General features: G+C 38.6%; 1 protein-coding gene across 6 annotated transcripts in view; it reads left to right on the top strand.

Annotated features, from left to right (window-relative positions):
- The window catches only part of CWF19L2 (CWF19 like cell cycle control factor 2), a 155,727-nt gene that overhangs the window by 32,091 nt on the left and 98,265 nt on the right, over positions 1-25,371 (top strand). For all 6 annotated transcript variants that reach the window (XM_062196955.1, XM_062196954.1, XM_062196956.1 and 3 more), the window contains 3 exons: positions 6,462-6,555; positions 9,919-10,034; positions 18,235-18,890. In XM_062196955.1, coding sequence (XP_062052939.1) covers positions 6,462-6,555; positions 9,919-10,034; positions 18,235-18,890 — 866 coding nt within the window. The remainder of the gene's footprint in view (positions 1-6,461; positions 6,556-9,918; positions 10,035-18,234; positions 18,891-25,371) is intronic.

Raw genomic sequence — 25,371 nt, 5'->3', positions numbered from 1 at the left:
GGTTTCTTCTTGTCTGTTGGTGTAGCCTCAGCTGAGCTCCTCTCCTCGAAGGAGACCAGTGCCTGGGCACTAGCCCCAACGAGTATATTAATCATTTGCTCTGCCACAAAGGATCTGTGCAGTCCTCAGTGTAAGCTCAGATCCCCAGAAATGTCCTGCACCAGGTAATCAGGGAGCCCTGATCAATCATGTGGAGCCTGCCACACTGCCTGCCCAAAGTGCTAGCCACACCCTGCGTCCTCCCACACAGATTTACTGTTTTTATAGCCTTGGCACATAAGCCTCCCACAGTCATGAGTCCCCAGGCCCCTGTGTGTTCTCCCTACCAGACTCAGGAGTCACTGCTTGGCTGGTTGCTGGGTGTGGACACTAGCTGGTGCAGCTGTTTTGTATGTCCAAAATGGTGCCTGCTCTCTGTCAGCTAGTTACAGGTTGCTTTTGCAGGATGATCTGGGAGAGAGAAAAAGTACCTCCCTACCCCCGTTTTTTTTTTCTCGTCTAGTTTGGCGGGTATACTATCCCCCATGAGGCTCCAAGCCAGATTCCCTCTAGGCTCTTCCTGTAGCCTTTTTCCAGTGGCTTGGGCTGCTGCAGTCTGGTCTCACCTTACTCTTCAATGCTAGTTTGGAGGCTCTCGGCTGGTGGCGTCCTGAATTGTGGGCATCCTCGCCCTCCACGGTATTGCTCCATTTTGGGTAGAGTTTCCTCTGCTTTTTTCTCTCTAACTCTTCACTTACAGAGGATTTTTTTTAAAAAAGATTTTATTTATGTGAGGGACAGAGTTACAGACAGAGCGAGAGACAGAGAGAAAGGTCTTCCATCTGCTGGTTCACTCCTCAAATGGCTGCAATGGCTGAAACTGGGGCAATCCAAAACCAGGAGCCAGGAGTTTCTTCTGGGTCTTGCACATGGGTGCAGGGGCCAAAGCACTTGGGCCATTTTCCATTACTTTCCCAGGCTATAAGCAGAGACCTAGGTTGGAAGAGGAACAGCCGGGACATGAACCATCCCTCATATGGGTTGTGGACACTGCAGACAGAGGCTTAGCCTACTGTGCCACAATGCTGGCCCCAACCCGATGCCCACAATAGTTGGAGAGAGGGGGCAGGAATAGGCCCAGCTGGGAGCTAGGAGCTCCATCCAGGTCTCCCACGTGTGTGGCAGAAGCTAATTACTTGAGCCATTACCGCTACATCCCAGAGTCTGCATTCGCAGGAAGTTGGAGTCAGGAACTGGATGTGGGTGGGGAACCCATGTACTCTACTATAGAATACAGGCATCTCAACTAGTGTCTTAACTGCTAAGCCGAATGTCTACCACTGAAAAATTTTTTTTGTTTTAAAATTTTTGATTTAAATGTAATACTTATATATTTTTATGAGGTACACTGTAATATTTTAACATATATACACAGCATAAACAAATCAAACCAGGCAGCTAGCCTTTCTCATTTTTAGTTCATATTTGGAACCTACCACCCACTATCTCCCAGTTCTTTGTACAGGATGTAAGTCTATTATTGTGAGCTGTATTCACACATTCACATACCCTACTGTGCTGTGGAGCGTTTGAACTAGTTAATTCTATTTTAGTACCTGTTATCCAACCTTCCTCTATCTCCTCTCCCTTTAACCTTTCCAATCTCTAGTACTCGATATTCTAAGTACAGATAGACTGATTTTTTTCACTTCCACCTATGGGAGAAAACATGTGATATTTGTTGTTCTGTATATAGCTTATTTCATTTAATATACATATAATGATTTCTAGTTCCATCCATTTTGCTGCAGATGTCAGGTTTCATTCTTTCTTATGGCTAAATAGTATTCCATTTTGTATTTTGCCACATTTTGTTTATCCACTCATTAAACAATGGATGCATACATTGATTTCATAACTTGACTTTTGAGAATAGTACTGCAGTGAACATGAGAATGTAGGTTATCTTTTTCATATGCTTTTTTCATGTACTTCAAGTATATATCTAGAATTGGGATAGCTGAGTTATATGATAGATCTATTTTTGGTTTCTTGAGGAGCCTCCGTACTGTACACCATAATGGCTTGTACTAATTTGCATTCCTACCAGTAATGCATAAGAGTTCCCCTTTTCCCACAACCTCACCAGCATTTGTTAGTTTGATAATAGCTATTCTTACTAGAGTGAAATGGTAACTCATTGTGGTTTTGATTTATACTTCCTTGATGGCGAATGGTATTGAACATTTTTTCATATATTTGTAACCCATTTATGTTTCTTTTTTGAGAAATATCTGTTCAGGTCCTTTGCCCATTTGTTAACTAAATTGTGTGGTTTTTTAAAAATTCTTTGTATATTCTGGATATTAATCCCTTAGCAGATGAGTAGTTTGCAGATATTTTCTCCTATCATGTAAGTTGTCTTTTCACTCTGCATTTTGTTGTGCAAAAGCTTCTTACTTTGATATAATCTTACTTGTCTATTTTTGCTTGTGTTGTGCTTTTGGGATCTTATTTAAAAGTCACTGCCTATACCAATGTCTTGATGTGTTTCATATATGTTTTCTTATAGTAGTTTCATAGTTTCAGGTTGTACAATTAGATGTTTGACCCATTTTGAGTTGATTTTTTTGTGTAGGGTGACAGGTCCCGTACTGTTTTGTTACGGTAGCTTTGTAATATATCTTGAAATCAGGTATTGTGATGCTTTCAGGTTTGTTCTTTTTGTTCAGAATTTCTTTGACTATTCAGCATCTTTTGTGCTTCCATATGAATTTTACAGTTGTTTTTTCCTAGTTCTATGGTGAATGTCATTGTATTTTCATGGGGATTGCATTGAATCTGTAAATCACTTACACATACTTGGTAGTATGAAGATGTTAATAATACTCATTTTTAAAAAAATTTATTTAGGGGCTGTCATTGTGGCATAGCAGGTAAAACCACTGGCTGCAGTGCTGGCACCCCATTTGGGTGCCAGTTAGAGACCCAGCCACTACACTTCCAATCTATCTCTCTGCTATGGCCTGGGAAAAAAGTAGAAGATGGCCCAAGTCCTTGGGCCCCTGTACCCACGTGGAAGACCCGGAAGAAACTCTTGGCTCCTGGCTTTCTAGCACTCCCTGTCCCTTGACAGGAAAAGTAGGGATCAGAGCCTACTGAGATCAATGTACATTTGCCCACTGATGTCCAGGGTCGCCCTGGAATCATGAGACCTCATGAACAGAGTGGGAAGAAGAGTCTGTGTGGTCTCTTGGGAGAACCTTGGATGGCATTGTGCCTGAAGCTCACTATGAAATGTGAAATACACAACAGAAGCTTGAACAGGTTCCCATATGGTATGATGGCATTGGAGGTGGCGACTTTACCTGCTGTGCTACTGTGCTGGCCCCAGTACTAATTTTTCCAATCTTTGAGAAGTGTTTCCATTTTTTTGTGTGTTTCCTTCAATTTCTTTCTTGAATGTTCTGTCTTTTTCATTATAGAGGTCATTTACATCATTGTAAATGTATTTTATTTCTATAGCTGTTGTGAATGTGATTGCTTTTAGAATTTCTCTCTCAGCAAGTTTGTTATTGGTGTATAGAAATGCTGATTTTCATGTGTTTATTTTGTATCCCAAAACTTTAATGAATTTTTTTTTATCAATTTTAGTAGTGTTTTGTTGAAGTCTAGGTTTTTGTGTATGTAGATTAATGTCACCAGCAAATAGGGATTATTTGACTTCTTCCTTTCCTACTTGTATGACTTTTATTTATTTATTTATTAATTTTTTTAAATTTTTGACAGGCAGAGTGGACAGTGAGAGAGAGAGACAGAGAGAAAGGTCTTCCTTTTGCCGTTGGTTCACCCTCCAATGGCCGCCGCGGTAGCGTGCTGTGGCCGGCGCACCGCGCTGATCCGATGGCAGGAGGCAGGTGCTTCTCCTGGTCTCCCATGGGGTGCAGGGCCCAAGCACTTGGGCCATCCTCCACTGCACTCCCTGGCCACAGCAGAGAGCTGGCCTGGAAGAGGGGCAACCGGGACAGGATCGGTGCCCCGACCGGGACTAGAACCCGGTATGCCGGCGCCGCAAGGCAGAGGATTAGCCTGTTGAGCCACGGCGCCGGCCTATTTATTTTTTTAAAAGATTTTTTATTTATTTGAAAAACAGAGTTACGGAGAGAGGTAGAGACAGAGAGAGAGAGGTCTTCCATCTGCTGGTTCACTCCCCAGAAGGCCGCAACAGCTGGAGCTGTACCAATCTGAAGCCAGGAGCCAGGAGCTTCTTCAAGGTCTCCCACGTGGGTGCAGGGGCCCAAGAACATGGGCCATCTTCCACTGCTATCCTAGGCCATGGCAGAGAGCTGGATTGGAAGAGGAGCAGCCGGGACTAGAACCAGTGCCCATATGGGATGCCGGTGCTTCAAGTCAGGGCTTTAACCTGCTGTGCCACAGTGCCAGCCCCGACTTTTATTTCTTTCTCTTACCTAATTGGTTTTAGATTTTAAAAGTTAGAAAGTCAGCAGTGAATCTTTCTTATTTTGGACTTCTCTTTGTTGGTCTGCTTTTTTGTCAGTGATTCAGTCTCATTCATTATTGATCTGTTCATATTTTCAGTGTCTTCATGGTTCAATATTAGTAGGTTGTATGTGTTCAGAAATTCATCCATTTCTCAGAGGCTTTCCAATTTGTTGACATCTGGTTCATGGTAGTCCTTAATGATCCTTTGTGTTTTCTGTAGTACCAATAGTAATATCCCAGCTTTTTTTTTTTTTTTTTTTGTATTTATTTGAAAGGAAAGTGGGGGAAGAGAGGAAAAGAAAGATCCCAACTGCTGGCCCACTCCCAAAGTGCATGTAATGGCCAGTGGTCTGTCAGCTGGGAACTGATAAACTTATGCAAGTCTGTCTTGATCCAGATCTCTCCGAGTTCAGATCTCTCATTTGGGTATCATGAACCCAAACACTGGAGTCATCACTGCTCTTCCCAGAATTTTGCATTAGCAGGAAGCTGGAGCTGGAGATAAGGGTGAACCCACAAGCTCTAATATGGGATCCCAGTGTCCTTACTGATGTCTTTACTGGTAGATCAAATGCTCACTCTTGATATCTCATCTTTCAGCTTGATTTTATATATCTGAGTTCCTCTCCCTCTCCCTCTCTTCTGTGTGTTTTTTGTTAGTTTGGCTAGATGTTTCTTAATTTTATTTTTTCAAAAGGCCAATTCTTTCATTGATTTGTTGATTTTTTGACTCTATTTCATTTATTTCTGTGCTAATCTATCCATCCATCTGTCTGTCCTTTCCTAACTTTAGTTTGTTTTTGCTTTTCTGGATCTTTGAGGTTCATCGTCAGGTCATTTATTTGAAATCTTCGCATTTTTCTTGTGTGGACACTTATTGCTAAAATCTTCCCTCTTGGTGCTACTTTTGCATATGTCATAGGATTTGGAATGCTGTTTTTTTATTTTTGTTTGTTTCAAGGAATATTTAAATTTTCCTTTTGATTTCTTCAATGTTTCATTATATTCAAAAGCATATTTTTCACTTTGTATAATTCCTAAATTTGTATAGTTTCTTTTGCTATTGGTTTCTAGTTTTGTTCAGTTGTGTCAGTAAAACATAAATGACATAATTTTTGTTTTGAGTTTGCTGAAAAAAGAGAAGATCACTTGTCTTTTTATTTATTTGTGTGTGTGTGTGTGTGAGAGAGAGAGAGAGAGAGAGAGAGAAAGAAAGAAGAGGGAGAGGAAAGGCTTTATCCACTACATCACAACTCTGGCCCCTACTTTAGCCTATCTTTTGTACTTTGAATGTTCTTTTAGTTTTGTCAGTTTATGGATACATGAGTCATCATTGCTGACAGCATATTAACCCCAGCAGCAGTTCAGAATGGCTCATTTGGCCTCATCTCTGATTATTTACAAACCTACTCTATTGTCACACCTTAGACTTGAAGTGTTAGCCAATCTGAATTACTTTCGGTTCCCTGAAAGTGCTTTGCTTTCTCTTTGTCTGAGGCTTCATTCTTTCTGGAGCATCCTTACACCTTCTCTGTCCACTTAATCTGCCAAAAAGAAAATTTAGCTAATTTCTCATTGGGTCTAAGATTGCACATATTACTTCTACTAGGAGGAAGTCTTTGATCTTTCATTGTGAGAGAGGTTTGAATTCTTTGCACTGCTCTAGTTTTTTCTATTTCTGTCTTCAGATATCAGTTTTTTTTATTATTTCCCTTGCATTAGCAAGGGTTGATACAGGGTTGTTGATGGTTACATCTTCTACTTCTGTCACAATTCTGAGACATGTAGGCATTCAGTAAAAATACTGAATGAATGTGAATTTAGATATTATTTCCTGCAAGTAAAGAAAAGTGTCTGGAGTTTTAAAATGATTTTTCTGAGGTTGCTATTGTCAGCTGGGTCTCAGATTCATTTTTCATAAACTTTTTTGGTATTGGGTTTATTTTACAATTTTGACTTCTGAAAATGTTTTGTTCTAGTCCAAACTCCTGGAAAGAGAATTGAATCCATACTGGAAGGATGGTGGAACAGGCCTTCCACCAGAAGACTGTGGTGTGTCATCGGTTACTAAAGGTATCCCTAAATTTTGACTGCAGACACAGAGGCATTTCTTGTACCCTGATATTCGTAGGAGAATGACCCGAGTTTACATATGACAAAGCATTGATAAAATATTTGCAGTCTTTGGAAGCCTTATTTAAATTGTTGATACTTAGAAAGATTATTTTAATTGTGATATATTTGGGAGCAAGTTGATTAAATACATATTCTTATAATTGAGAATGTTAACATTTGTTTCTGCTTTATTTATTTATTTAAAGATTTATTTATTAATTTGAAAGAGTTACAGTCAGAGAGGGAGAGACAGAGAGACAGAGAGAGAATCTTCATCCTCAGAAAGAGGCTGCAAAGACTCTGATGGTTGCAAAGGGCCAGGGTGAAGTCAAGAGCCAGGAGCTTCTTTCGGCTCTCTCACGTGAGTGGCAGGGGCCCAAGTATGTGGGCCATCTTCTGCTGCATTCCCAGGACATTAGCAGGTAGCTGGATTAGAAGTAGAGCACCCAAAACATGAACCACATGGGATGGTGACCTTGCAGGCAGTGACTTTACTCAGTATGCTACAGTGCCAGCTCCTGAGTTTCTGTTTTAAATGGATAACACCAAGTGTGATTTTGTGAGTATATGGAAAAGCATTCATTGTATTACATTCTGTAACGTAATGTGAAAAGTATTAATTCTGTGAAATTTTATGAAAATAATCTGTAGGGGCTGGTGCTGTGGTATACTGGGTAAAGCCACCACCTGCAGTGCTGGCATCTCATATGGGTGCCAGTTCAAGTCCCTGCTGTTCCACTTCTGATCCAGCTCTCTGCTGTGGCCTGGGAAAGCAGTAGAAGATGGTCCAAGTCCTTGGGCCCCTGCACCTCCATGGGAAACCATGAAGAAGCTCTTGGCTCCTGGCTTCAATCGGCCCAGCTCTGGCCATTGCGGCCATTTGGGGAGTGAACCAGTGGATGGACACCTTTCTCTCTCTCTCTGCCTCTCTGTGACTCTCTGCCTTTCAAATAAATAAATAAATTTTTTTAAAAAAGAAAAACAGTAACGTGTAAACATTAAAGATGTAGGTTTGCATCTGAAAATACATTCCTGCTTTGCCTGCATTCACAAAATTTGTATTGATCTTAAGAGAATGCTGTTATCTTCCAGCAGAGGGAGACAAAATATTCAAGTGCTACATAAGCATACATAAGATTTATATATATATATATATATATATATATATATATATATATATATATTTGACAGGCAGAGTGGACAGTGAGAGAGAGAGACAGAGAGAAAGGTCTTCCTTTGCCATTGGTTCACCCTCCAATGGCCGCCACGGTAGGCGTGCTGTGGCCGGCACACCGTGCTGTTCCGATGGCAGGAGCCAGGTGCTTCTCCTGGTCTCCCATGTGGGTGCAGGGCCCAAGCACTTGGGCCATCCTCCACTGCACTCCCTGGCCACAGCAGAGAGCTGGCCTGGAAGAGGGGCAACCGGGACAGAATCCGGAGCCCCGACCGGGACTAGAACCCGGTGTGCCGGCGCCGCAAGGCGGAGGATTAGCCTGTTGAGCCACGGCGCTGGCCCTACAAAAGATATTTTTAAAAAGTGTTTGTATACTCATTAGGTGTTGCTTTGAAATTTAAAGGAAAGTTTAATTTTAATTCAGGTAGTATTATGATATGTAATATATTTTTATTTTAGTCAGTTTTTTAGTAGAATATTTTCCTGCTTCTTACATATACTTCATATTTTTGGCTGTTTGTTAAATTCTTTTATATTTTATGTGGATATGTCCCTAGAGCCTCTTTAAAGGTTTTTTTTATAATTTTTATTGAGCAGCTTTACTAAAGTTACTGAGAATTATAATTTCTTTTTGGCCTTTTAGCACAGACAGAGATATCTCTGCTGGGTTATATAATAGGAACTGTAGTTATTCAAATTTCTTTTTGAAATCTTATTTGTAGAAAGCTAAAAGTGCAGAAGCAATAAGTTAGCTCAGTGACCCAGTACTACATAGGGCTAATTTTGTGATCTAGACTTTTACTACCTGTATTATCAGAGGACAGTCCAGGGTTAGTTACTCTAGATTCTTCAGTAGAAGACTGTTTCTTACCTTGTGCTTAGAGAACTTCTTGTTATGTATTTTGTTTTTTGATGATTTTACTCTTCCTGTTGAGTTTTTCCATTCTTTATTTTTTTTGGCTTTCTGTTAGTCTTTGACTTGGAAGGACTTTCACAGGTAGTTATTTCTAGCTGCCTTAGTGTAGAGATGAAATAAAAGTCCAAAGAAGTCAATGACTTGCTTCACATCTTGCAGCTATTTAGTAGTAGCAACAAGAGCAAAATCTTAATCTTCTGATACTTATTTTATTTTATTTCTGAATCAGCGTGACTTCTGAGAAATAGCTTTTTGGACTTTGTAGCCACTATCTTACCAGAAGGGTAACAATTATTCTGGTTTTTAGCACTAAAAATCTGTTATATCCTTGCTTCTGGCTGTTGTACACATTTTGGGATTCATCCATAGTACATTGTCCTTGCTGTAGTGTACTTTACAGATAAATCACCATCTGTGTATCCCTTTTTCTTGCAGTGGGCATTTCCTGGGTTACTTCCAGGCTGGAATTATTTTGAATGATTATTCTTTTATGAATGTTCATCTGCATGTCTGTTGGGGGCCTGTGTGTGCATTTTTGTTAATTTTAAAGCTGGAGTGATCTTAAATCCGTCTTATTTTGGGACAAAGAATTTAAGGAACAGAATTTTCATTTGAACAATTGATTAGATTTCCATTTTACACATGAAGTATAACATGTACAGAAAGAAATACAAGCAGCTTAATAAAGTATTAAAGGTATTTAAATCTTAATAGTGATCACAGTTAAAGTAGGATAATATTGTTTCACATATATTTCAGCATTCTCTTCTACAGCTTCTTTATTGTTTGTACTGCATCTGAGGTACCTTTTCCCTCTTGATACATGTATCTTTAGTCTATTTTAATCTGGGTAATTTTCTTGAGCTTGGTATGTGGAATTTTCCCTGACTTCCCAGTTAGAAGTAATTCCTAACTTTTCTCATTTTCTGTAATGTTTTAAATCTTTATATAGTACTTCTCACATATTCTTTTTATTATAATTGTCTTAATCATTTCTCCTCAACCTCTTAGACTCACTTTTCTTGACAATATTTCTATCTTTTCCTTCATAGGGCAAACCTCTATGCCTTACACTTATAGGCACTCATATATATGTTGGATTTTACATGTGCTTGTGATTTTTATTTGTTTAAGGAAAACATTTAATTTTATATTTTTAGAAGTCATCATAAAATAAATATTCTATGATAGCCACATTATAATGTAACTAGCATTTATTATTGGAATTTAGTTTCAGGAGTAGAAGATGGTGGATTAAGCTGGCTAAGGAAATCTTACCAGAGAATGAAGGAGCAGGCTGAGAAACAAAATAAAAATCTGGAGGACATTGTAGCTGAAAGATATGGGGTGAGTATCTGTATTAAGGAGATATGTACTATTTTTGGAGTTACATGAAAAATTAAGTGGCTTTAACTTTGTTTTGTACTTCAAAGCATTTTTCAATTGAAATGATATTAAATTTCAGATTCTTATGCTGCTGAATTAATTTCCTGCTGTGCACTATTATGTAAACTTAATATAGCATATTTTTACTGATGTAATGAATATAAAATAAAAGTATGTAAAACTTAAATATATGTTTGTTTAATTTGGAAATAGCATTCTATTATTGTAAGAAAGTTTAAATACATTGTTAGGCAGCCTCCATAGTACACCTCTGGAGGCAACTCTGTTGAAATTTTTGTATATTCCAGAATTTTGTATATTTTCAAGTTTTGACATTTCCAAGTAGAGTTTTTTTTATGTTTTGTTTTTCTTGTTATTTTAAGTGTGTATATAATCTTGAAGCAATGAATGCATGTAGTAGTATGTGATATTTTAGCATCAGCTTCTCCATTCATGTGTAGATAATCTTTTTATTTCAGTAGTTATTGTGTTTTTTCCTCTTAATTTCCAAAGGAAAGCTGTTTGCAGAAAGTCGTAAGATTTCAAAAATAGAGGAAAGTCTAAAAGGGGAAGAGGGGAGGATCATCCTGTATCTTAAAGAGAATCTCTGATAACATTTTAATATGTATTTTTCCATTTATTTTGCTTACTAATATAGAAATAGTTGGATGTCAATAATTAATTGACCTCCCTCTTACCACCTCCTTACCCCCATCTAATAGCAGTGTGCTGTTTTTGTCTGGGCATTTTGTATATTTACTTGGTTCTTTTTTTTTTTTTTAATTTATTTTTTAAGGAATATATTTTCATAACTACCACTTTAGGAATATAGTTATTTTTCACACCATACCCACCCTCCCACCTTCACTCCCATGCCTCATCCTCCTCCCTCTCCTTTTTCCCAGTCCCATTCTCCATTAAGATTCATTTTCAATTAACTTTGTACACAGAAGACCAACTCTATACTAAGTGAAGATTACAGCAATTTGTACACACACAAACAGACACTGAGAACTAATTTTACATAAACTCTCATAATACAACTCATTGAAGACAGAGGTCCTTTGTGGGGAGTTAGTGCACAGTGACTCCTGTGGCTAATTTAAAAATTAACACTCTTTTATGTACAATGTCAATGACCACCTGAGGCTGTTGACATGAGCTGCCTAGGCTATGGAAGCCTTTTGAGTCCACAAACTGTCAGTATTTGGAGAAGACCATAAGCAAAGTGAAAATTCTCTTCACTCTCTAGAGAAAAGTGCATTCTCCTTTAATGGCCACTTCTTTCTGTTGGGGTCTCACAGACATCCTTCATGTAGAACATTTTTTTGCCACAGTGTCTTGGCATTCCATGCCTGAAATGCTCTCACAAGCTTTTTAGCCAGACCAGGAAGCCTTAAGGGCTGATTCTGGGGTCAGAGTGTCATTTAAAATGACTGTCATTCTATAAGTCTGCTGTGTAGACTGCTCCCCATGTCAGAACATTATCTCCTTTTTAATTCTATCTGTTATCATTACCAGGCACTTGATCCTATATATTGATCACTTTAACACTTAATCTTATCTATATATTCACTTTAATGCTTAATATGATCACTTTAACAATTAATAAGGCATTTTTACCACCAAGCTTAATGAGATTTAGAGTCCCATGACAAGTTTTTAAACTCCACCTTTAAAAGTCCATAGGAACGTATGCAGAACTATACAGCTTTACAGTTACAAGCTTCCTCCTCCCTCTTATTCCTGCCCTTACTTTTTTTTTTTTAAGATTTATGTATTACTTGAGAGAGTAACACAGAGAGAAGGAGAGGCAGAGAGAGAGAAAGAGAGAGAATGAAAGAGAAGGAGGTCTTTCATCCACTGGTTCACTCCCCAGTTGCCTGCAATGGCCGGAGCTGTGCTGATCTGAAGCCAGGAGCCAGGAGCTTCCAGGTCTTCCACAGGGGTGCAGGGACCCAAGGACTTGGCCATCTTCTATTGCTTTCCCAGGCCATAACAGAGAGCTGCATGGGAAGTGGAGCAGCCGGGTCTCTAACCAGTGCCCATATGGGTTGCCGACATTGCAGGTGGTGGCTTAACCTGCTGCGCCACAGTGCCGAGCCCCCCCCACTCTTATTTTTTGTTGAGATGTATTTTCAATTGAATTTATACACATATGATTAACTGTTAAGTAAAGAGTTCAACAAATAGTATGTGGAAAACAAAATACAAACAAAGAAAACAAAAAAATGTATCTATTTCTTGATAGGCAAGACAAGGGTCAAGTCATTCCTTCTCAGAATGTCAATTTCATCTCTACAGATTTTGTTTTAGGTTCTCTATTAGTTCTCACAGATCAGGGAGAACATATTGTAATTGTCCCTTTGGGACTGGCTTACTTCACTAAGTATGGTGTTTTCCAGATTCATTCATTTTGTTGCAAATGACTGGATTTCATTTTTTTTTTTTTTTTACTGCTTTGTTGTATTCCATAGTGTATATATCCCATAATTTCACTATCCAGTCATAATTTAATTATCCTCAGTGAGGAATCTGTTAATTCAGATTCCCCAGCAACGTCCTTTACCAGGTAACCAGGAAGTCTTGAGCATATGGAGTTTCCCGCAGTGACTGCCCAAAGTCCCAGCCACACCGTGAGTCCTCCCACACAGCCTCAGTTTTTTTTCCACAGTCCCAGCAAAGAAACTTTCCACAGTCATAAGTTCCCAGCCCCCTGTTAGTTCTCCCCACGAGTCAGGAGTTTCCACTCTGCTGGTTGCTGGGTGTGGACATGAGCTGGCACAGCTGTTACATATGTCTAAAATTGCTCCTGCTCTGTGCTCTATGGGCTCGTTACAGGATGCTGTTGTAAAGCGATCAGGGAGAAAGAAACTTGTCCCTGCTTTTTTTTTTTCTCCTCTGGTTTGGTAGGTACACTGTCCCCCATGGGGCTCCAAGCTGGGTTCCCTCTAGGCTCTAACTGCAGCTTTAGCACCAATGGCTTGGGTTGCTTCTGTCTGGCCTCACTTCACTTTCCAATGCTGGTACGTAGGCACTTGGCTGCTGGAGCCTTAAGCGTCCATGCCCTCCATGTAGGTCCACCATGTCCCTCTAATTTGCATTGAGTTTCCTCTGCTGTTTTCTCCCTAACTGTTCCCTGAGACTGCACTCTCTCCAACTTTTTTTTTTAAAACCATCTTCTTATAGACTAGAGCACTAAGCTCCCTCCCTACTTTCTATCTTGGAGCTCCTCCTTGTTATTTTCTTAAGATGAGTTCTTTTTTAAATTTGAGAGCAATATCTACTATCTCCTATTTCTCTCCACAAATGCCCACGGTCGTCTGTGACTGGAGTTGGAGCTTGGATTCAAGAAGTCAAGTCAGGTCCCCCATGTAAGTGACAGGAAATCAATTATTTGGACCTTCAACATTGTCTCCTAGGGTTTGCATTGGCAGGAAGCTGGAGGTTATCAGCATAGATGGGTTTTGAACCTAGGCATTCTGGCACTCTGATAATGAATTGGGGACATCCTAACTGCTGGCCAGACATCTCCTCTGACATTAAAAACTGTTTTCTTTCTTTCTTTTCTTTTTTTTTTTTTCCTTTTTTGAGAGGGAGAGAGAAAGAGAGAGAGAGAGAGTGAAAAAGAGAGAGAGACACCAGGTTCATTGCCCAGGGCTAGACCAGAGCTGGAACTGGGAGCTAGAAACTAAATCGAGGTCTCCCATGTGGTTGGCAAGAACTCAACCATTTGAAACATAACTGTTGCCTCTCAGGGTCTACATTAGCAGGAATTTGGAGTTGGGAGCTAGAGCTGTGTATTCAACTCAGGTACTCTAGTTGGGATGCAGGCATTCTAACTGGTGTCTTAACTGCTAGGCTAAACATCCATTCCAAGATAGAGCATTGAAAGTGAGCACTTGGCTAATCCTCCACCTGCGGCACCGGCAACCCAGGTTCTAGTCCCGGTTGAGGTGCTGGAATCTGTCCTGGTTGCTCCTCTTCCTGTCCAGTTCTCTGCTGTGGCCTGGGAGGGCAGTGGAGGATGGCCCAAGTGCTTGGGCCCCACACCTGCATGGGAGACCAGGAGGAAGCACCTGGCTCCTGGCTTTGGATTGGCGCAGCGCTGGCTGTAGTGGCCATTTGGGGAGTGAACCAAGGGAAGGAAGACCTTTCTGTCTTTCTTTGCCTGTCCAAAAAAGAAAGTGAGCTAATTTCTCTAGAGCAGGATTTGAACAAATTATGCTTATTAAAATATTTCTTTTACCATGAATTTTCAACAATAATATTAGCATTCTTCATAGACTATCCTGTTCTGATTGGTAAACTTTTTTTTTTTTGCTTTTGTTTTGATACATTTGTGTAATAGTTCCATATGGGTGCCAATTCATGTCCCAGCTGCTCCACTTCTGATCCATTTCCTTGATAATGGCCTAGGAATAATAGCAGAAGGTGGCCCAAGTGTTTGGGTCCCTCCTACCCATGTGGGAGACCTGGATAAAGCCCCTGGCTCCTTACCTTGGCCTGGCCAGCACTGGCCTTAGCAACCATCTAGGCAATAAACCAGCAAATGGAATCTCTCTCCTGCCATCCCTCCCCAGCCCCTTAACTCTAACTTTCAAAATGAATTAATACATCTTTAAAAATTTTTTTAAAGTATTGTTTCACATTTGTTTTAGTTATTTATATTTTTTAATGAATTTGTTATTGATATTATTTGCCCATTTTTCTTTTGGGATATTGATTTACTTAAGATTGTTTATTGAATCTGCTCAGAATTTTTTCCCCTTATTTTCATACTTTATTTTTTACTTTGTTGATATTTGCTATGGCTAGTTTTAAATTTTTTTGCCTAGTAAAATCCCTCATTTTTCTTTCTTGACTTAATGCTTTGGTAAAATTCCTTGACAGGCCTGCTCTACCTCAAAAGCTATAAAAAATATACTTATGTTTACTTTGAGCACTTGTTCAGTTTTATTTTTTGAGTTTATTTTTAATATCCCATCTGGGATGGTGGCACTGTGGCGGTGGCTTTACCCGCTACACCATAGCTCCAGCCCTGAAAAGTTGCTGTTTTTTTAAAAAAATTTTATTTTCACGTTTTTTTGTATTATATATTTCAAGTATATAAACTGATACTTTTGTATATATTTAAGGTATTTATCATGGTTAATATTATAGTCAGGCAAATTAGCATATCTGACATTGCACAGTTACTTCTTTTGTGTTTGTATAATAAAGGTATCTAAAATCTGTTCTTTCAGTAAATTTCTAGTATATTGTGTTCATGCTGTAAATTAGATTTTAGGCTTATTTATCTTTTACAACTGAAGCTTTGTACTCTTTACCTCTATTTCCTTATCCTAGTCCCTGTTAACTGTCTTTGTGTTCTCTGTGAACAATGTGTCATTTCTTTGACAATTGCATGAAACTTCACAATTATAAGAGCAAGTTATTCATACTTGACCATTACATTTGCCATTTAGTTTATAGTGTGTCTCTTTTTTTTTCTTTGTCCTAAGTAATGTAAAGTTTGGTTTAAGCATCAAATAATTTAAAAATTGTATTTATTTAAAATTTTTTTGATAGTTCTTTAGTTTTTTTAAAAAAATTACTTATTTGAGAAGCAGTGAGCAAGCCAAGTGTTCACTCCTCAAATGCCAGCAATGGCTGGGTCTAAAACTGGGAGCTGGGAACTCAATCCAGGTCTCCCCTGTGGGTGGCCGGAACCCAGTTACTAGAGCCATCACTGCTGCCTTCCAGGATCTGCATTCAAAGGAAACTGGAATTAGGGGCTGGAGCTGGAATCAAACCTAGGCTCCCTGATGTAGGACATTGGTGTGTTAACTGCTAGGCTAGATGCCTGTCTCTTGAACACTTTTTTTTTAAAGTTTAGAAGTAGTTAGTGAAGTGATATGTCTTTTGATGCTTTGCATTTTTGAAGATCTTTTTTCTTTTGTGTATATCAAGGAAGGTTAGTTTGACTGTGAATTTAAATATTTATGGAGAGTTATAGCCTAATAATATTTTAAAAAATTTTATCTTTATCTCATTGTCCATTTAAGTTTTATATTATAGATAAAAATGTGGTAGCAGTTTTACTTTCATTCCTTTGCAGTTAATATGTGTATCCTCATTTGTATGCTTGCTCACACTTAGACACACCTTTCCATGATCTAGTATTTGTGAAGAATTTTTTTCTTGAGTTTTTAAATTCAGAAACTAGGGTTTGCCGGCGCCGCAGCTCAGTAGGCTGGCTAATCCTCCACCTTGCGGCGCCGGCACACCAGGTTCTAGTCCCAGTCGGGGCACCGATCCTGTCCCGGTTGCCCCTCTTCCAGGCCAGCTCTCTGCTGTGGCCCGGGAGTGCAGTGGAGGATGGCCCAAGTGCTTGGGCCCTGCACCCACATGGGAGACCAGGAGAAGCACCTGGCTCCTGCCATCGGAACAGTGCGGTGCGCCGGCCGCAGCGCGCCTACCGCGGCGGCCATTGGAGGGTGAACCAACGGCAAAAGGAAGACCTTTCTCTCTGTCTCCCTCTACTGTGCACTCTGCCTGTCAAAAAAAAAAAAAAAAAAAAAAAAAAAAGAAACTAGGGTTTTATGTATAAATCTTTCCAAACCTCTTTTCCCATTCACAGCTACTCTGAATAGACCCTTCTAGTTTTGCTTCTTCCTTCTGAAATTACTAGTGCATGCATATTAAATTCACTAAAATAAATTGTCTATATATCTTTTTTCTTAGAATTTATATCTATTTTTCATCTTTTCCTAAAGTATAGAGAATTTCTAGGCCAATTTGGTTTTCAACACTTTCTATTGTAATAAATGTATCTGAGCATTTTTTGGGGTACAGTTTTTCATTAATTAGTCCTTGTTTTTGAATGATTCTGTTTTCTCATTTTTTTTTAAAGATTTATTTTATTTTATTTGAAATGCAGAGTCAGACAAGAGACAGAGAGACCTTCTATCGCTGGTTCATCTCCCAAGTAGTCGTATTGGGTGGGGCTGGGCCTGGCTGAAGGCAGGAACCAAGACCTTCTTTTGGGTGTCTCACATGGGAGGCAAGGGCCCAGAGCCTTGGGCCATTCTCCACTGCATTTCCCAAGCCATCAGGAGGGAACTGGATCTGAAGTGGAGCAGCCAGGACTTGACCTGGTGCCCATATGGGATGCCAGTGTTTCAGGCAGAAGCTTTACCCGCTATGCCACGACAGTGGTCCCGCTATTTTCTCATAGGAGCATTTTATGTATGTTTGTGTGTTTATGCATCTCTTTTATTGTGTGTTTTAGCAATATAGTCCTTTTGAATTTCACTACCAGTAGAAACTAATTAATTAAAATTTTTTTCATTTATTTATTTTTATTTATATGAAAGGCAGAGGCAAGGAAAGAGGCATAGAGAGATCTTCAGGAGCTGGTTAATTCCCTAACTGTTGACAGCACTCAATTCTGGGTCTCCCATGTGAGTTAGAGACCAAACTGCTTGAGTCAGCCCCCATTCTCTCACCTGGTGCTCATTGGCAATAAGTTGGAATCAGAAGTGAAGCTGGGACTTTGATATAGGATTGTAGGCATCTTAAGTGGTATATGAACTGCAGTGTCATATACCTGCTCCTATTATTATTATTTTTAAGTTTATATCTTTATTGTTCTCTGTATTCTATTTTGGTATTAGAGCAGGGCCTTTGGTCTATGGGGCTTTCTGCTTTCAAAGTTTTCATTTTAGGGGTGGGCATTGGCCTAATGGTTAAGATTCCTGCATGCTACATCAGTGTACCTGGATTTAATACCTGGCTCTGGCTCCTGACTCTACTTTTCTGCTAATATAGACTCCAGGAAGTGGTATTGATGACTCCAGTAATGGAGTTGCTGCCACTCATGTGGGAGACCTGGATTGAGTTCCTATCTCCTGGATTTGGCCCTAGGCAGCCCAGCCAAGGCCCTGTGGTTGCAGGCATTTCGGGATGGAACCAGCAGTTGGGAGTTCTTTCTCTTTCTCCATAGCTGTCTCTCTGCCTGTCAAAGATGTGCAAGATGATTGTCTGGGTCTTTCCCTCCATCCTGAAAACTTTTTTTTCATTCTGTCACTTAGAAGTGATAAACACAGTGGTATGTTGGGGCAAGTCACTGAGCCTTTCTTAATTTTAGATATGTTATTTAATTTTTTTTCCTTTATAGTCTATGGAAATATTTCAGTCGAAATTAGAAGAAGCTGAAAAAATTGCATCCAAAAAAGAAGATTATAGAAGAGAACGGTGGAGGAAACCAGCATATTCAGATATAACACAAAATAGTCAAGAAAGTAGAAAATCAGACTTTGTAAAATACAATAAAAGTTCAAAGGATAGATACAATGCAACAGATATTGCAAATTGTAGCAGTAAAGATAAATTTATTGGGGATGAAAAAGATAAGAGATCTGAATCTTTAGAAACATATAGAAGAGAATCTGTACCAAGGCAAAATCGAGAGTTTTCTTCTGGGAATTTGAGACCTAAATTCTTAAGACCCTCTGATGATGAAGACTTGTCATTTCACAACAAGAGCAGAAATTTTGAACCATCTCATTCATCTACATCATGGGCAGCTGAGGGTTCTTTGCGTTGTGGTTTTCGAAAACCTATCGAAAACAGTGAGAAAACTTTAACATCATTGAGTGGATCTGATGGCAGTGAAGGAGGCAAGAAACATTCAGATCAAAATCTTTCCGAAATCAGCAGCATTGACTGTGGACACATTTCAGAAGATGTGAAAGAAAAATCACACCCTGAAAGTTTGCAAGATGACCCTCCAAAAAGAGAATATCTGCAAGACACAAAGTCTACATTTGCTGGGTATTTTATCATTTGCTTTTAAAACTGGTAAATGAGTTTTAACACTCTGAGGAGTCAAAGAACTGACCTGTGTGTTTAGAATACCAGTTATTTATTAACTGTTTATTACTCTCCAATTTCTTGAAATTGATGGGAGAGATAAGATATAAAGACTTGGCAGTACAGTGGTTTTTATGAATTTAATTTCATTTCACAATTTTATTTTACCAGGAGCTTAAAAAAATTCAGCTGTTATATTTGCTCAAATTTTGCTGCTTTTTTCCAGTTTAAAAGGCAGAACAAGCTAGACTTTTAAAAGGATGTGTGCAGGAAATATTTTGGTAGATTTTGTTGCTAATGCCATATTACTTTCTAAGAAAATTAGCTCATTGTTAAGTTTAATTGTAAATGTAAATACCGTATGTCTACAGGAGATCTGGGAAAGTGAAGGAAGATATGCTACCATAGTCCAGATATGAAATGACAAGCATATGCCAGAAATCCTATAGAGGAAAGCATGAATTATGTTGTTGTTTTACATAGGAATAAATAATCCACTTTGGACAATTGATAGAATTTAAAGGTAATGGTAGAGTTTTAAAAGTAAATATAGGTAGAATCATGGTTGTATGTATAATGATAAGGCAAACAGGTAGCACTTACTGTTTTTACACAGGGCTTTGTCAGAAGACAAGGAAACCCAGATTGAGTAGAATCAGATCTGGCAAATTTTGATTAAGCCATAGGGCGAATCTTATTGGAGATAGGAATAAAAAAAAATGTCCAAAGAATAATGACAAACTATACTTTAGTGGACATTATAATATGTGAAAAGTATTGCCATATGAGTGAGACATAAAAAATGAAGTATTAGGAAATGACAGAAACCAGTGGTAGTAATTCAGGCAAATATTGTGGTTTGGGATCATGAATTTAGTAAATTGTTTTTGTGTGTGTGTGTGTGTTTTTTTTTTTTTTTTTTTTTTTTTTAACAGGCAGAGTGGACAGTGAGAGAGAGAGACAGAGAGAAAAGTTCTTCCTTTGCCTTTGGTTCACCGATCTGAAGGCAGGAGCCAGGTACTTCTCCTGGTCTCACATGCGGGTGCAGGGCCCAAGCACTTGGGTCATCCTCCACTGCACTCCCGGGCCACAGCAGAGAGCTGGCTTGGAAGAGGGGCAACTGGGACAGAATCCGGTGCCCCGAGCGGGACTAGAACCCGGTGTGCCGGTGCCACAAGGCGGAGGATTAGCCTAGTGAGCCACGGCGCCGGCCCCAAAGTCTTTAATCAAAGGAGTGAATGTAGAGAAAGAGAGGAGGAGCTTGAATTGACACCCATGGCCCAGTGATTATGCTTTAATTCTGTGATTCCTTGAAAGGATTGGTTATTTCTTATCTGTGCACAACTCTAGAATTCTACTTTTTAAGCTTTTTTTGAAGAAACTTCACCATTGGGATTTAGATAGTGATGTAGACCTGTTTGGCGGATTGTCCTGTGACTCACTAATTATCTTCAGTTGCGAAGAGAACTAATAAATATTTATCACCAGGTTAGGAACTGTGTTTGGAATTTCATTACATTACTGCAATTACTGTAATCTTTAATATCTACATTCTGATAATCAAATAGTAGATATTAATTATTGTCTTGATTTTATAGCCTCATTGAGGTTAAAATACTAGCCCAATCTCATGAAACTAGTAAATAGCACTATCTGGGTTTGAACTCATGTTTGATTCTAAAAAATTCCTTTTCTTGTGATGTTAAAACAGATTTCCAGTTTTTTGCAAGGGGGAAAGGAACAATTAGCATTATTTTTTAAAAGAAACTTTTAGTATTTTTTGAAAAGCTTGCACTAGAAACTCATAATTGGATTAGTTGTCTGTAAACATTTATACTTTTACTCACATCTATTAGTAGACACAAGTCTATTGCTATATTGACATTTAGTTCAGTAGTTTAAAATCCTTGAAAACTTTTTCTTCAAAGAAGGAGGTGAATTGATAGATGGTTTTTGTCTTTCTTTCTTATGATCTTATAAAGACTAAAGCCTGTTTGCAAAATGGCTTACTTTTTGAATGAACTTGGTAGGAGATCTTGTATTGAGTTGTGCTACATCTGGATTATAGTAAACATTTATTGGAATAACAGAATGGTTTGAAGGAATATTGGAGAAACCATTCCTTTATCCATTTTATTTGTTCTCAGTTCTTTATTTCCTCAGCTGGCTGATGTTGAGATGAAAAATGTATGAACTAGATACAACTGTTGGAAAAAAAACCCTGGAAAAGTACTTGGAAGTGAAGGAATGCATAAGAAAAAGTAGCCAAGAAGTTTATTACTAGGGAACAGAGGAGTTTGTTTTTTACTTAAGAAACAGGAGTTTCGAGAGACAGACCTTGGAGCAAGAGACTTCATGGGGCAATTATTATACTGATTTTCTTTAGAAAAGGCATGAACTGTGATGATTTAATTTTACATTATATGTGCATGTGAAAATTTTACTAATATCTGTAACTTCCACCTAATGGCCAGAAAGAGTAAATTTTTTTTAATTTGACAGATAGAGTTACACAGTGAGAGAGAGAGACAGAGAGAAAGGTCTTCCATTGGTTCACCCCCCAAATGGCCGCTACAGCCAGAGCTACACCGATCCGAAGCCAGGAGCCAGGTGCTTCTTCCTGGTCTCCCATTTGGGTGCAGGGCCCAAGCACTTGGGCCATCCTCCATTGCCTTCCCGGGCCACAGCAGAGAGCTGGACTGGAAGAGGAGCAGCTGGGACTAGAACCCGTTGCCCATATGAGATGCCGGCGCTGTAGGCAGAGGATTAGCCAAGTGAGCCATGGTGCGGGCCCGAGGAACAGTAAATTTTTAAAGCAGGGGATTTGGAAAATTTAATGGGAAAGAATATAAATTGTTAAAATTTATATATTAACAAAATTACTGAAAGATATTTTCCATGCAAAAAATACAGCTACTGAAGTTAACAATACCTGAACTCATAGATGTATATAAAAAGTAATAATGTACTCGTGCTCTCAGCATTGCAGTGCCCCTACTGTTCATTTTAATTGCTTTTTAAAATGTCTACTCACAGAACATAAAGGGAAGGGAAATGTTACTTTCCAAAGGGACTTTTCCTCAAATATTTTAGATTTCTTAGTGTAAGCACCAGAATAATACCTTTCCTTTCATCAATATGAGAAGAAAGGGTTCCCATAGAATTTCTGCAGATTAATGTCTTTTTTTTTCAAATTTAAATACTCTTGGTTAAAAGATATCTTCTTTATGATGGCAGAAGGATTCACTATCCAAAGAGATTTTTAATCGTTGTTAGGTCAAGTTTTAATTTGGTAGTATATATTTTACTATTCCTTGCTCTGAGTGTATGTTGAAAATAAGAATAGCTTAATTTCAATAGAATATGGTAAAATCTAGGAATTTGAGAGAATTAGTAATATCATAAATATCTCCTTTGTATTTGAAATTTTGAGAGAGATCTGATATATTCTACTTTTAACTTTATTGCTTCCTTCTGAGGTTTTTAAAAACAATGTTGGGGCTGGCCTCATTGTGTAGCATGTTAAGCTGCTGCTTGTGATGCCAGCATCACATTTGGTCTGTTCTACTTCAATCCAGTTCCCTGCTAGTGCACCTGGGAAAGCAGCGGAAGATGGCCCAAGTTTGAGCCTAGCACCCATGTGGAAGACCCAGATGAAACTCCATACTCCTGGCATGGGTCTGGCCCAGCCTTGGACCATTTGGAGAATGCATCAGTGAATGGAAGATCTCTCTGTCTTTCCCTCCCTCTCTTTTCCTTTTCTGTTTCTCTCTCCCCCTCTCTTTCTTTCTCTCCAAATCTACCTTTCAAATCAATGAATAAATCAACATCAGCAATAGCGTTGTCAAGGTATAAGTGACATAAAAGAAATCATATATATATATATATGGCATACAATTTGGCAAGTTTTGAAATGTATATATTCTCATGAAACCATCAACCTGAGTAGTTTTCATGCTCTTTCATAATTTTAAATTTTTTTCATAATTTTTCCTTCATGCCTCTCCCCAGATCCCACTCTCATACAAGCATGTATCTGCTATCTTTAACTATAGATAAGCTTTCAATTTCTAAAGTTTTATACAAATATTGTAGACTTTCTTTTTTGGGAGGGCATCTGGCTTCCCTTACTTGGCTTAATTGTTTTAAGATTCATTCATACTATGCCTTTATCAATAGTTCATTCCTTTTTATTGATGGGTTGTGTACCATTGGTAGATATAACACAGTTGTTTATCTATTCTCCTACTGGTAAACATTTTAGTTTTTGACTGTTACAAAGCTGCTTTGAACGTTCATATACACATGCTTCCTTGTCTCTTGGTTAAAAACACAGGAGAGGAATGACTAGGTTGTATGGTACTTGTATGTTTTAATGTTAAGAAACTGCCAACTTAATTTCCAATTCTAATTTCTAATTACCATTGAGAGTTTCGTTGAGTACTATGCGAATTTCAGTTCCTCTGAATTTTTGCAAGAAGTTGATCAGTCTTTTTAATTTTGACTCTTCTAGTGTATGAGTAGTGTCAGCTCATAGTTGTAATTTGCATTCCTCTAATGACTACTGATGTTAAGCATCTTTTCATGTGCTAGTTGTTATCTACATACCTTTTTGTAAAGTGCTTAGAATATTTAGTGACATTACTTGTCTCATTTCCTTTATAGGCATTTTGCTTATTAATTTTGATTGTCTTAAAAGAAGTAACTTTTGGTTTCATTGAGTTTCTTTAATTTTTTTTGTTCTCTATTTCTGCTTTTTGTTATTTCTTTTAATCTGCTTACTTTGACTTTAATTTGCTCTTGTTTTTCTACTCTATTAAATTGCAAGCTGGGAGCATATTAATTTGAGAGATTTGCATTTTTCTATTTTTGTCATAAAAGTATTTAGAGCTATAAATTTCTGTCTTTAAAGCTTTAGCAGCATAGCACAAGTTTGGATATGTTATATGTTATATTTAAAATTTGTTTAATTTAAAAAACTTTGTAATTTTCTTTCCTGGTTCATGGGTTACTTACAGATATGCTGTTCAGTTTTCAAATAGTTGAGCATTTTCCAGTGAAGTTAATGATATCTAAAAACTTGATTGTGGTCAGAGAATATAGTTTGTGTGACCTGATCCTTACAGATTTATTAAGATTGATTTTTTTTATTTTTATTTTTGACAGGCAGAGTTAGAGAGAGTGTTATAGACAGTGAGAGAGCTATAGACCGTGAGAGAGAGAGAGACAGGGAGAAAGGTCTTCCTTCCGTTGGTTCACTCCCCTAGTGGCTGCTGTGGCCGGCGCGCTGCGCTGATCCGAAGCCAGGAGCTGGGTGCTTTCTCCCAGTCTCCCATGCAGGTGCAGGGACCCAAGCACTTGGGCCATCCTCCGCGACCCTCCTGGGCCACAGGAGAGAGCTGGACTGGAAGAGGAGCAACCAGGACTAGTACCCTGCACCCCAACTGGGACTAGAACCTAGGGTGCTGGTGCCACAGGCGGAGAATTAGCCAAGTGAGCCATGGCACTGGCCCTAAGACTGATTTTATGGCTCAGACTGTGGTCTGTCACGGTAAATGTTTTGTATGCACTTAGAAAGAATTTGTTTTCTGCTGATGATGAGTAGAGTGTTCTATGACTGTCCATTAAGTCATATTAGTTGATAATGCTGTTCAAATCTTTCATATTCTTGCTATTGTATATTATTCAATCAAGTGTTGGTGAATGCTGTTGAAATTGCAACTGAAGGACCATTGATATATAATATCATTATTGATATAATTAGATTGAAATGTGTAATTTTGCCATTTTTGCCCTGTTTTTCCTATATGTCCTCTTTTCTGTTTTTCTTCTTTTTCATGCTTTTTTAAATGTCAGGGTTTTTTGAGTATGATTTCATTTTCCTTTGTTGCTATAATTATTGTAAACATTTTTTACTTATTTGAGAGGCAGAGGGAGAAAGAGATTGAGTGCTCCCTTCTGCTGATTCACTCCCCAGATGCTCCCAACTGAATCCAGGTCTTCCATGGGAGTGACAGGAAGCCAGCTTCTTCAGCCATCTTATTTCTGTCTCCTGGGTCTGTATTAGCAGGAAGTTGGAATTGGGAGCCAGAACTGGAGCTGGAGGTCAACTTTGACAGCATGCAAAATTAACTTATTAGAGTCTGCCTTTAAGTGATATCCTCCTATTTCTATATGGTGTAAGAACTTTACTATAGTTTATTTACACTTCTCCCCTTCTTTCTGTTCTTTATGTTAATATTGTTGTACATTTTACTTTTACTTGTTCTAAACCCCAAATGTATTCTTATCATTAAAAATAGTTATCTGAAAGAGATTTAAGTAATAAGAAAAAGGTGTTGCTGGCGCCGCGGCTCACTAGGCTAATCCTCTGCCTTGCAGCGCCGGCACACCGGGTTCTAGTCCCGGTCGAGGCACCGATCCTGTCCCGGTTGCCCCTCTT

This window comes from Lepus europaeus, chromosome 7 (assembly GCF_033115175.1).
Source record: "Lepus europaeus isolate LE1 chromosome 7, mLepTim1.pri, whole genome shotgun sequence".
Lineage (NCBI taxonomy): Eukaryota > Metazoa > Chordata > Mammalia > Lagomorpha > Leporidae > Lepus > Lepus europaeus.
Note: the sequence above shows the minus strand (reverse complement) of the source record. Positions and strands in the feature narration are given on the sequence as shown.